At 40.3% G+C, this 12,701-nt stretch overlaps 2 protein-coding genes across 2 annotated transcripts; both read left to right on the forward strand.

Annotated features, from left to right (window-relative positions):
• The first annotated feature begins 1,146 nt into the window (after positions 1-1,146).
• LOC124172951 (histone-lysine N-methyltransferase SETD1B-like) lies at positions 1,147-4,685 on the forward strand. Its single transcript, XM_046552479.1, has 4 exons — positions 1,147-1,303; positions 2,746-3,003; positions 4,076-4,565; positions 4,668-4,685. Exons 1-4 carry the CDS (start codon positions 1,212-1,214, stop codon positions 4,683-4,685), a joined length of 858 nt encoding a protein of 285 aa, XP_046408435.1. The 5' UTR covers positions 1,147-1,211.
• Positions 4,686-11,215: 6,530 nt separating this feature from the next.
• On the forward strand, positions 11,216-12,318 carry LOC124172871 (putative nuclease HARBI1). Its single transcript, XM_046552371.1, has 3 exons — positions 11,216-11,579; positions 11,731-12,092; positions 12,190-12,318. The coding sequence occupies exons 1-3, from the start codon at positions 11,318-11,320 to the stop codon at positions 12,277-12,279; spliced, it is 714 nt and encodes a 237-aa protein (XP_046408327.1). The 5' UTR covers positions 11,216-11,317; the 3' UTR covers positions 12,280-12,318.
• Positions 12,319-12,701: the final 383 nt, after the last annotated feature.

Raw genomic sequence — 12,701 nt, forward strand, 5'->3', positions numbered from 1 at the left:
ATCATATGAATAACACATAAGTTAATACGTTGGAATATGAATGGCTCTCAAGTATCACGGTAATGCACATATCATATACAGTAAACATATTCACTTATATTATTTCATATATAGTAAACATGTTAACTTATATGTATCAATCTATGCAAAGAAATATCCCAATTTTTTTGCGGTTACATATGTCATATATTACAACACTTTCGAATCCTGTTTACCTTTAAAACTACATATCTTCATTTTCACTTAATTTTTAACTTCGCGGCGTTTTGTGCCTCTTTGCGCATTTCGCCATGACAGGTTGCTTTCTGAGGTTATCCCTGTCTCCAATAAGAAGGACTCGTTGGGTGCTTTCCATTCAGGCGACTCTCGTGTCACCTTGTGTTAACTCTAGTCAACTCCGAGCCAGCCACGAATGGAAAGCACCGTATGCGCAGTGGTTGATGCGCGTAGAACACGAGTTTAGAAAACCGGGAAATTTATCCAAAGAGAACGATGTAAGTGATTCAGAGTGAAGATCTGGAATGTTTTTTGTTTATATTGTTGACCAATGTTGGATTATGGTCATTGGTCATTTGGATTGTTCTCGAGACCGTTTTACGGTGAAAATAATGATGCACTGTACGCAAATAATTCGACTTAGTTATAGGCATGGCAGGTATATTTAAAAATAATATCACTCAAAATCACAAAATTTTAAATAACAATAAGAATCATCTCAGAATTGTATAATAACTACTGCAAATTTAACAAAAATGCATTATTATAATGCATTTAAGCTATTTATTTAAAACGTCATACCTTGAACATATCGCACACTTGCCAATAACTAATTTAAAAAATGTTTCAACTCCAGTTGCAATGCAGGTGAAAGGCGCCAAAACAACTATGCATGCGCAATTCGTCTGTCCGCTGTCTCAAACTCAGCTTTTCGTCAGAGTCGGTGTGAGTCCGCCTGTGTCGGCAACTCCAACGAATGGAAAGCAGAAAACACGACTTGTGTCGACGCAAGTCAACTTGCGTCGACGAATGGAAAGCACCCGTTAGGGGGCTGGCCCCGACCATGGTTACAAAACGAGGTGTGAACGCAAGTTCCCGTTAACCGTGGTTGGGATTCTGACCACCGTTTTCCGACCATGGTTGGCGGTAGTTCATGCGTGTGTGAACGCAAGTTGGTTAGAAGTTGGTTAGATATAAAAGAAGAAGGAAGGACGATGGCGGGAGAAGGATTTGAGAGGAGAGCGTTTAGCGAGGAGGAGACTAAAATTTTAATTGAAGTATACTCCTCAGATGTAATTCAAAGGAGGTAAGTGCTCTTAAAATCACATAGTATTCATTGAATATTAATAAATTTTAAACTTGACGTAAGGTATGCGATATATTTCAGTCCGTGTATAGTGCCACTAGCTCGTTATGTATTTTTGCGAAAATATTGCATAAACTCTTTCAATGTATTGCTAAAAATGATGTGAAGTTTGCGAAACTACGGAAATTAATATTTTCATTGTATTAAACTATTCGTGATGGCCGGATGCCAACCACGTGGTGTGATGATTGTGAGATGAATGTCAAGCTTCTTCTTGCTGAAAATCTTAAATGTGTCCCTGTACTAAGTATTTATCATAAAATGCTAATCAATTGTAAACTTGATGCAAGATATGAGATGTGTTTTAGTTCGTGTGTAGTTAGCCACTATATCGCTTTGTATTTTTACGAAAATCCTACATAACCTCCTTTCAATGTATTGCTAGAAATAATGTGAAGTTTGCGATACCACAGAAATTAATATTTTCATTGCATTAAAGTATTTTTGATGCCCAGATGCAAACCACGTGGTGTGATAATTGTGAAATGACTATCATGCTTCCAGTAGCTGAAATTTTTTAAATGTTTCCCAGTAGCAAGTATTAATATTATTGAATATTAATCAATTTTAGACCTGGTGTAAGTTATGCGATATATTTTAGTCCGTGTATCGTTAGCCACTAGCTCGCTCTGTATTTTCACGAAAACATAACATAACCTCTTTCAATGTATTGCTAAAATGATGTGAAGTTTGCGGAACTGCAGAAATTAATATTTTCATTGTATTAATTTATTCGTGATGGTCAGATGCCAACCGCTTGGTGTTTCATTGTGAATGAATATCATGCTTTCAGTTGTAGACTTTTTTTAAATGTAACCCTCTCTGTAGCAACAGCTTGTGGGCTTATTATTGCCACAAAATATTTATGGAAAGGTGAAAGTTAACGGACACCGTGCGATCGATGTGATGATGTCTATATATTTCGGATTTAACGTTGCCTTCATGCTGTGCTTTTATTAAAGGGAATACTGTTTTGAGGCAGTAGCCAATATAAATGTTTTGTTGTACGTGACTGCTTTCAGCTCAAAGAAATCGGCAATGCTTGTTTCTCGTTGCATGGAAATTTTGAATAGTCTTCGCGCCGTGGCCTGCCCTTTTCGAAAGTAATCCATGGGTTACCTCGAAAATGCAGAGCCTTCCTCCCCTTATTGTAACATTTACTTTTTCCATGTTCAATCGCTGTTGCAAGTTGAATAGATTACCCTATGTTAATCGTGATCTTAGTTAAATTTCTCATTGCTGTCTCTCACAGAAGGCCATACCCAGGCAAGGTTATGCCTGTGTAAATACATAATGTATTTTACAATTAATTGGTGGGTGCACAATTACGACGGGTTATTACCATTCTGTTAAATGATTGTTCACTTCTTCACTTTCTTTAGATTCAAGAGCACCCTAAAGGGTCACACAAGTATTTGGAGTGACTTAGGACAGGAGATGACGAGGAGAGGGTTCCCCCGCAGCGGCTGCCAGGTGAAGGATAAAATCCTGAACCTGAAGAGGCGATATATGGAGGTGAAGAGAGGATTGCGATCCGGGGATTCGCCTCCCGATTGGGTTTTCTGGCAGCCGCTAAACCTTTTGTACGGCGAGAAGCCCTCTGCCACTCCCGTGGAACAGCTGGACTCCCTTGCACCTCTGTGAGTATCTTCATGTTCTCGCTGAAATTGTTGATTTCTTTCTGAAGTGACATTGTGTTAACTTACATTAACAGTGGTGCCCTACTTTATCCATCTTTTGATTATACTGCTATTTTTAAGATTGTCACCAAGGTCCTTTTCTTCCCCTTTTATGTTGTGTTCCAAACATTCTCGCTCTTCCTCACTTGGGTGGAGGTTTGAACTGATGTTTTTGTCCAACATATTGCCTTTTTCAGTATCAGATAACATCTCTAAAGAATGATGCAACACACACGCACATGGTATTTATCCATAGCGTAATGATGACGGAAACGTTTGCAGTTCGCCCATGGGAAATGTTTATTTTATTGTATGAAAACAGCACCTTCACTGCCAAAATATTTCCATTTCAAAAAGTTGCTAACATCATGATGGTACAAAGAATAGGGTGACTTTTGAATTCCTGAGTCAATAACTTCAGATATGTATGCTTGATTTTTCTTTTATAAGATTGTATTCTGGACCTTGTGTTGATGGCTTTTTATCAATTAACTTGCATCCCATCAGTAGTGCAATATTTTAGGTACAGGTTGGTCTTTACTCATTAAAACCATATTTAGCTTTTACTTTGCTCTCCCATCACAACTCTGCTCTGTGTCATAGTAAATATAATCTCAAGAGTGACTGCATTCATATTACATACCTCTTCTTTTTAAATCTAAAATACCCCTAAGCATTACTGTTTGGAGTACCCAGCAGTCGTTAATTTTTGCCAAAGAAATAATTCCATATTTCTATCCTCAATTCTTCATGTGCAGTGTTTATGTTATGATTTCAAATTATTCTTTGAATTTTTAAAAATGTTAATTTCATGAAAATAACGTAATACATTCAGAATATTTATATGCTTATAGCTAAGTGTTGTGCGCACATAATAGTAGCCTATGCAATTGTATTAGAAACTTGCAGTCATTATTTTGTCATTCAAGGATTTAATCCGTCAATATTTTATCTACAACATCACACACCCCAGGGACTTTTTCGGGTTAATGAACAGCTTATAAAATCTTTCATATGACTTCATTCACTACAGGCCAGACATGGATGGAGGTGCAGGGACCAGTGGGAGTGGGTCATCTTCAGTCCTAGTGACTCCAATTGCTAGGAGGAAGAGGAGATGTTCCTCAACATCGGATGAAGACCTGTATAGGTTGATTGAGTGGGGACAGGAGGAGGACAGGGAGAGGATGAGGCGGATGGAGGACAGGGAAGAGAGGATCCTCTCCCAAATGCAGCAGTTGACATCCTCCATACAGACATTAATAAGAAGCAAGATATCCAATTTCCCACAGTGTAACCCCCTCCCCTCCTCACCTGAACCTCAACCACCTGCCGCCTCTGCCCTAAGAACTCCTGCCCCTCAACCATCTACCACCCCCTCTCTTCCCATGCCTCCCTCCATGCCTCCACCTGATCTCCCTCAGTCCTCCTCCATCCCAATTGAGGAAAGGGCTCCAGGGCGGGCCATCATGATTCAACTCCCTGATGGCAGGCTGGTCGCCCTGGAGTCTTTCAAAAATATGGTAATGTCAAACTCTTTAAAATAAATATTTCCTGATGTAATTCTGGTGTACAATTTATTAATCCTATGATAAATTTATAACATAAAAGAAACTTTATTGCAGTGGACAAAGCCATCTTAAAGGATATGCATGCGGTCATGCACAACATTTGGAAAGTTTTTCCCTGCTAGTTCGTTCACTTCAAGGAAGGGCATGGTTAATAATGTGGCTGCTATTCATTTCAGACCATGCTCGTTAACAGCGTTACAGAAGTGTGGTCACTTTAATGTTTTTGCTTATTTGGGACAGCTGTTTTATTTTTTGGGAAAAATCATTGTGGACATATGATGTGAAGAAGATCCTAGTCAATTTGGCAAGAGTTCCAAAAATGGTTGCCTTCCACCAACTTTGTGTAACGTAGCATTTTAATTGTCACTAAGTTTTCACTTCCATTGCATTATTTAACTCATTTGGGCCATTCCGTAACAATAGGTATTTTTTATGTATAGTATTATGAGTGATATTGTAGCATTGCATTAAAATTATTTATAAATCATTTCAGTCTGATATGTAGGTTACCTTAGTTCAAAGCAGTCTCTCAACTAAGTGATCAAAAAATACTATTTCCATAGGTTGAGTTGCCTTACCAAAGCTCAAGTAAATATTATTAGTCTTTATCATTGTGATATGAAAATGTAGTACCAAGATTAAAAATCGTGCTTAGGGCACTCACATGCATTTTTAAATGAGGTTGGGGGTGAGGCATTGGTTGGCCAAAGGGCCAGGAAATAGGTGAAGTGAACCTCTTTTATGTAGTAGATCTCGTAAAACCTCCACTTATCATACCAAGGAGATGGCCTAACTATCTCTGCAAATTGTACCGTGACAACTAGAGACCATTAATGCAGCTGTGACTGCATACATGGAATGACATTTTCAGCGATAAATGTTTCACCCTTGTTTTTTTTTCTTATACACTTATAATGTGCTGCAATTTTCACGTTAACCATTAGTTATGGCTTATTTGTTCCATATAAGAGCATACGTAACTGTAAAAAAGAAGAAAGGTGTCCAACTATCCAAATCATTGTAACTGACTGCTGAATTAAGAGAAGTGGTTTTACTGTAATTACGACAAGAGGATTTTACTAGGTCTATGTAACTATAATCAACCAGTTCTGCTTGAATGAAGGGAATTCATGATGGACTCAAAGCAAATGATCGTGTTGGGTACATAAAAATAGAAAGGAAGATGACGAATTAATAAAAAAAAGAGACAATATGAGTGGCATATAAGGAAACATAAAGGAATGGTGGGGACAGAAAACAACAGCAAAGACCTACCAAACTTAGGGTTAAGAATTCAGCTCAGCTTCAGACCTGCACACAGAACTTCTGTAAAGCAGTATAAAAACCTTTATGAGAACTTTAAATATCTCCCCAAAAGAGGAAAGGCTGTCATCCTAGGACTAGGGAAACGCTTGCATTTGGGTCATTCTGATGGAATGAATACAGCATCAGAGGAAGAGCAATAAGAAGTAGATTATCAAACACTTGCTTAGTAAACTTTTTCAATACATCAGCTATTTCACTTACTTAATTCCGTTCATTTTCAATAACCAATAACCTGTTGTGTACAATGTCCCAATCGTAACAAAAGGTTGGCATAATTAATAAAGAAATTGTGGCATAGTTGAAAATGTTTTATTGATAATGTCACACATACATACTTAAAGCATCCTATCCGAGGTGTGAGGAAAAAATGGTGCAGCAGTATGAAAACTCTAATGGAGCAGAAATACCATTTTTGTAACATGAGCAAAACAAGTGGTTGACCCAGCTTGTCCTGAATATGAGAGGCAATTTTTTCTTGCAATAGTTATGGCTTGGCTCCTGCGCAGGTTGCATGCATGCATGTGCTTGAAGCAGTTGGCTATTTCACATATGGATTTTCAAGAAAAAAATAACAATTTTCATGCACAAATCAGCAGTAATAAGGACAATAATCATGGAAAGAAATTTCGGTTTATACATTCCAAAGATTTCAGTGTAAATTCCAATCCAGTGATTCCATAAAGCGCAGGCGAAACCCTGGCTCTTATGTGGTACTTGAACATTATGACAGGTAAACTTAGATGTTCCATGCTCATGGATGGTAGAAGCAAACATTGAGATATATCAGTGTTATACACAAAACAAGAAAAAAATTGCAAATAGTGGGGCCATCATAAAACCAACGTTTAAATTTGGAGATTTCCATTATTCTGTATGCAGAGGTGGAAGCCCCATATTGTGACAATTTTTCGGTTCACAGTGATATTCAAATTTCTGTTTCCCACATTTACAAAATTCCAAGAAGTACCCTTATCACAAAATTCAACCATGAACCTTTCACAAGCGCATGAGCAAGTAATAAACTACTTAGAGATATTTTTCATAGGGCAATAATAATCATACATGACAGTAAAAAAAATTAAGTTAGTTAGCATAAAGTGTACAATGAAAGGCATAATGCAGGCTAAAAAGTCACCAACCCAAGCTTCCGATGCATGTACCCACAAAACTAAGTCTGCAAACCATTCACCCAAAGTAAGCAGGGACGGATAAGCACGATTAGCCACCCACCACCCTATTGATTGCACTGCGAGCTGCCTCATTGTGGCAGCAATCAGGCTAAGTGAGCTGCCTCATTATACTTAACCTCTTTTCAATCCCATCCACATACTCCATCCCCTGATGGTTTGCATCGGGTTGAGGGTAAATGTTTGCCATCATCTCCACCTCATTCTCCCACTCTCCCATGAAGAGCTCCCTCTGCTCCTCACAGATATTGTGTAGAATGCAGCAGGTGCTGATAATCTTAACTGCTTTTGGCACATCCGTGTCTATCTGCTTCAGTAGAACACGCCAACGCCCTTTCAGGCAGCCAAATGCGTTCTCCACCACCATCCTCGCCCTTGACAATCTGTAAGAAGCAATAACATGCCGTTAATAGGGTATTCTGTTTACAGATTACAATCTATCATGCTGACTGTATCTTCAATTAGTTAAAGAGTCGTACACTACTTAAGGACTTACTTCGAATTTGTTAAATAAAATATTCATCTCAAACTATAATAAACAGTTAAAAATAACAGGTTACAGTATGATAAATGTATGTTACATGAATAAGGTATGCCATGGAATAGCCGCTTACATGGAAATATGATCAGGGAGGTCACTTACCGGTAATTGAAATTGTCCTGCTCTCTATCCACATTCCCCTGATAAGGCTTCAGTAGACTGACGGCAAGAGGAAATGCACCATCCCCCAAAAGGTGGTATTTGGGGGGGTATATCACCGCCTGTCAATTTGTCCCACAGGGAACTTCCACGCAGGACCCCCGAGTCATTAACCCTACCAGGGAAGCCAACATGGGTGTAGATGAACCTAAAATTATAACATCCCATCAGAAGAACGAACAAGCCAAGAAATATTCAGTTCCAGAAAATGCCAATGCTTACCGGTATCGACTGCTAACCACTGCTAGCAAAATGATGGAATTCCACCCTTTATAGTTGAATTAATCGGCACCATCTCTGGATGGTGTCCGTATTGGGATGTGGCAACCGTCTACAGCACCTAGCACTCCAGGGAATTGCCACCTAGTGAGGAATTCATCCGCACTGTTCCTCATCTCTTCCTCGGTTTCCGGAAACCGAATTTTTTCGATGTATACTGCGAGCACTGCGGTGCAAAAGTCCTCGACTATAGAGTGCACAGTGCTTTTACCCACGCCGAAAGTAAGGCCAATGGTGCCGTAGTCAGCGCCTGACTTCAAAAAGAAAATGGCGATTGCAATTCTCTTTTCTACACTAATTGCCTCCCGTAAACGGCTGTCCCTCCTCGACAATCACGGCCCAAGGTCGACACTTAGCATATTAAAAGTGTCCCTGCCCATTCTGAACACCGAATGAAACTTGTCCTCGGGCCAGAGGGTGACATCTCTCTCCCAAACGAATTGCGCGTTGACGTACTTCCACACCCTGCGGTACACCCGTTCCCTTCTTCGTCGCAAGAGTGGAGCAATTAACAAAGCACGACGACGCTGGAGGGCAAGTCTATCGCGACGAATTCTAATGTACTCGGCGTACAAATTATGCATCACAGCAATAACCGCAACAATTTCCTCCTCAATATCCATGATGCGATTTTCAATGTTATCTGCGTTGCTACCTACTTCCCGCCAAATCAAATTTTTCGCACCTGTCATTTCATTTTTTTTTACTTGGACTCACTTACCATTCATCAATGTCGCCAGTGTCTTACCATGGTAAGTGTGAACGCGCGTTGGTTCCGACGTCATCTTACGCTGGTTAAGAAAGATGGTAATGTGAACGGGGCATTACCTAGGCGGTGTCCCAATTCGGAAGTGTGCACCCTGCGCCCTGGGCCCTATCCGCCCTTATGCCTGTTCTACACGCTCGGCTCAGCGCCTAGGATCAGCCGTCCTGGCGGCTGATCTTGCCGTGTAGAGACGTTGCCACGGCTCAGCCGAGGGGGTCGGATCATCTCGCCTGGGACCCCCAGCTTAAGTTAAACGCTGCGCTGTTGTCATCAACTCTCTCTCACATGGCGCGTGTATTTGGTTGCGTTCGGTTTTCTTCCGAGTGTGGCTCTTCTCACTGAGCCCATAAATGATAAAGTTAGCGGCGCGTGCTCGAAATGGGATTGCGGATGAGACCAACGTCCTTACTGGAATATTATAATACGTTCCCAGTGAACAATAAACTTGAAAGCTTCTACCGTCGTCGTCTTCTTGCCATCTTCTCGCGGTCACCTTCATAGTCATTCCATTGATGATCCAAAACATTCGTGATATTTTATTAACGGAGTCATAATATACCAAATATATATTTAGAACTTTTTTCGATGTAAAAATTTCAAAATTCTATAATTCTGTAACAAAACCTGAGGAAGCATTATCGCCCTAGCCGACGAAAAATCATCTGAATTACTCTAAATTCATATCCTTCCGTAGAAGTACCACAGATAATAACTCGGGAATACACTGATCTGCCAAAATAAATCCGGTAATTATCTGCTTTGCTAGAAATATTTCCATAAAATGCTTCAGCGCTCACCGATTCTCCAGTGTTCTTAAGCTTTCAGTTATTGCCATCAGATGGCGAGGGGTCGACTTAAGCCTCTCGTTAAGAATGGGTTCGCGCTGAGCGATTTGGCTGAGCTAAGCTGGATGAGCTGATCCGAGCGTGTAGAACAGGCATTACGGGATGTTGTGCCCTTCGTGCTCTTCGAGCCGATGCCAGCGCCAAGAAGGGCAGTGGCTACTGCGTGAATGTCAAACAAATGAGGTATGATACCCGCGAGCCCACGAATGCTGATTTTATACTTGCAGATAAACGTGGTTGCAATGGACGCGGCTGATGAATTGGCGCTTTTAAACCATGTTTTAGCATTTAATGCTATCACTAATGCTATTTCTCTCCTGATACGGGCCAGGAGAAGAAATATCGAGGCTTTAATGGCAAGGATGCACGAGAGAGAGGGAGAAAGAATGGTAAGTGAGAAATGGAAATGCTGCATGGTGGTTAACATTTCATTAATCGTGTGGATGGTTTACGTATATCTGATCGAATTTGATTATTGATACGGCCATATTTTTATTACAGCAACGGGCTCGGTATTGCATTAGCGACTTGCCAAATCGTGGAGAAATATGGGAAATACTAACGGGGAACGAGGAGAAATGCCGGATTCACCTCAGGGTTTCCCAACAGGCATTGAGGCTCCTGGTTTAGAAAATGGAGAGGAAGAGACATGGTTGGGAGAATGAGTTGGAGGTAGGTATCGTTGACAGAAAGGATGTATCGTTTATGTTGTTGCATGTTGTATCGTTGGAGCATGAAAATGCTGCCTGTGCCGACTGAGTATCAGTGGCGCCGACTCCATGGGGCCTCAGGGGGCCCGAGCCCCCTCAAAAATTCGTTATGGGTGTGAGGAAAAAATGTGTCAGGCTTGTCGATTTTCCCCGGAGTGTCCAGATATCGAGATTCGAGTTATCAGGGTTCTAATGTTGATCATTTGACTCGTCTAAAATGCTTAAAAAACTTAAAACTCACTAATAATAAAATTTCTGGTGGCAATATCCCCGGTTTGGGCCCCTCCAATATTTTTTGTAAGCCTGCTGAGTATTATATGGAAAATATTGCAAAGTCCCTCGTAATCTATCCACTCAAAAATGTTTTAAGTGCAATTGAAATTTCCCAAAGAATCTACCCGAAAACTCTGGCCTTAGGTCTTATACCGCGTCCTTGACGTCCACCACCATTTATGTGCATGGCTTGAGTGATTATGTTAACTTAACAACTTCATAAACGTTTCTGATCGGCAAGATGGAACTTTTCTGTATTTCCAAAAATAAAGTATAGCAATCAATATTTTGCTTTCTTTACTATTACCGTAATTATTTGGTCCTCATATGTGACGTCCGTTACAATAATTTAGTTTTAGTGTCATTATAACCTTATTGATTCTATTGGTCTTTTTTCAACTTTTCTGATGGGCAAAGTGGAACTTTCATAGAATTTTCTGGGATTAAGCGTGAAAATATGTTGCTTTATTTACATATGAAGGAACCTAATTGGTCTCTTTTATATGTGTATTGAAGGCTATCATCTTCCTCTACTGGTTGGCCTGTGGGACCTCATTCCGGGTCATTTCAACCACATTCGATGTGCCTCGCAGTTCTGTACATACTGCTGTGGGGAGGATGTTGGCGGTGATGGAGGGTTTATTTAGGAGTGTGGTTACACTGCCCACTCATCAGGAGCTGGAGGGAATCGGCCTTGATTTTGCGGCCAAAGCTGGCAGTGACACATTTTCGAAATGTGTTGGAGTCATTGATGGCAGCCATGTCAGGGTTTTCAGTCCTCGAGGCATGAACGAGGCGTATATAAATAGAAAATTATTTTACTCACTGCAGATGCAAGTGCTGTGCATAGGCAGTGGTAAGATTAATGACTTTTATGCCGGTGAGTGCTGGTATCTTACACTCTCTAAATTACTTTTGAAGCAACGAAAGACATTACTGTGGATTGTGGTAATCCCTAAGAATGATGATTTCTGATACACGAGTTTTTCCTTTATTTTGAGGTTAATTATGAGGAAATTGATTTCTCTCAGGATTTCCTGGATCTGTGCATGATGCACGAGTGCTCAGGCATAGCTCTCTCTACGCCAATGCTCATTATCCTCCGGAAGGATACTTCATTATAGGTGATGGAGGGTATCCGTGTAGGCTGAGACCCATATACCTCATGGTGCCATTCCGTGCTCCTCAGAACCGACTGGAAACCCTTTTTAACCATAAATTGTCCAAGGCACGAATAGTAGTAGAAAGAGTGTTTGGAATAATGAAGACAAGGTGGAGGTGCATATTCACCAAGACGCTGGAGTTGAGGGTTGCCCAGGCAGTCAAAGTTATCACATCCTGTGCTGTGATGCATAATATATGCATTACAGCAGGGGATGTCCTTCTGGACCATGTACGTGTTACTCAGTTCTAAATTCGAGTATTGGAAGTTACATCACTGTAATTCACTATGCAAGTTTCTAAATATAATGAATATTTTTCCCCTGCAGGACAACATGCAGCAGCGAAATGGGTTGAAGGTGGTAGAGGGCGATGTTCATGGGGAAGGTTTCAGGGAAAGGCTGGTTGCCTCATTGTAGAGGGAAGGTGAAGCTCATTAGCTGTATTCATCTGTTCATTCTATGCATAAACATTGCCATTTAATTGACTGTTGCACATTTTATGCTATTTATGGTTGCAGTAAACTAATAACTGTCAAGGAATAAAAAAAATCTTGCTCATATTATTTTTTTCATTTTCTCTACCGAGCCAAATTTAAAAAAGGCTTGCAGTTTTCATATTGCTGAGCACATCAATCAGTGAAGTACTGAACTTCTTGGCTCGCAGGTGAAGTTCTCTTTAAAAATTCAATGAGGTGATGTTGCACTTCAGTAACAAAGGCCACATCATAGTTAAGGTCATCGGATATGAAACAATGAGATGAGGTAGTGATAGTACCATCTTTCTTAAGGTAAATAAAGCAAGGGACTATGATGCATAATAAATTGGTCTAGTGATAACT

This window comes from Ischnura elegans (assembly GCF_921293095.1).
Source record: "Ischnura elegans chromosome 13 unlocalized genomic scaffold, ioIscEleg1.1 SUPER_13_unloc_3, whole genome shotgun sequence".
Lineage (NCBI taxonomy): Eukaryota > Metazoa > Arthropoda > Insecta > Odonata > Coenagrionidae > Ischnura > Ischnura elegans.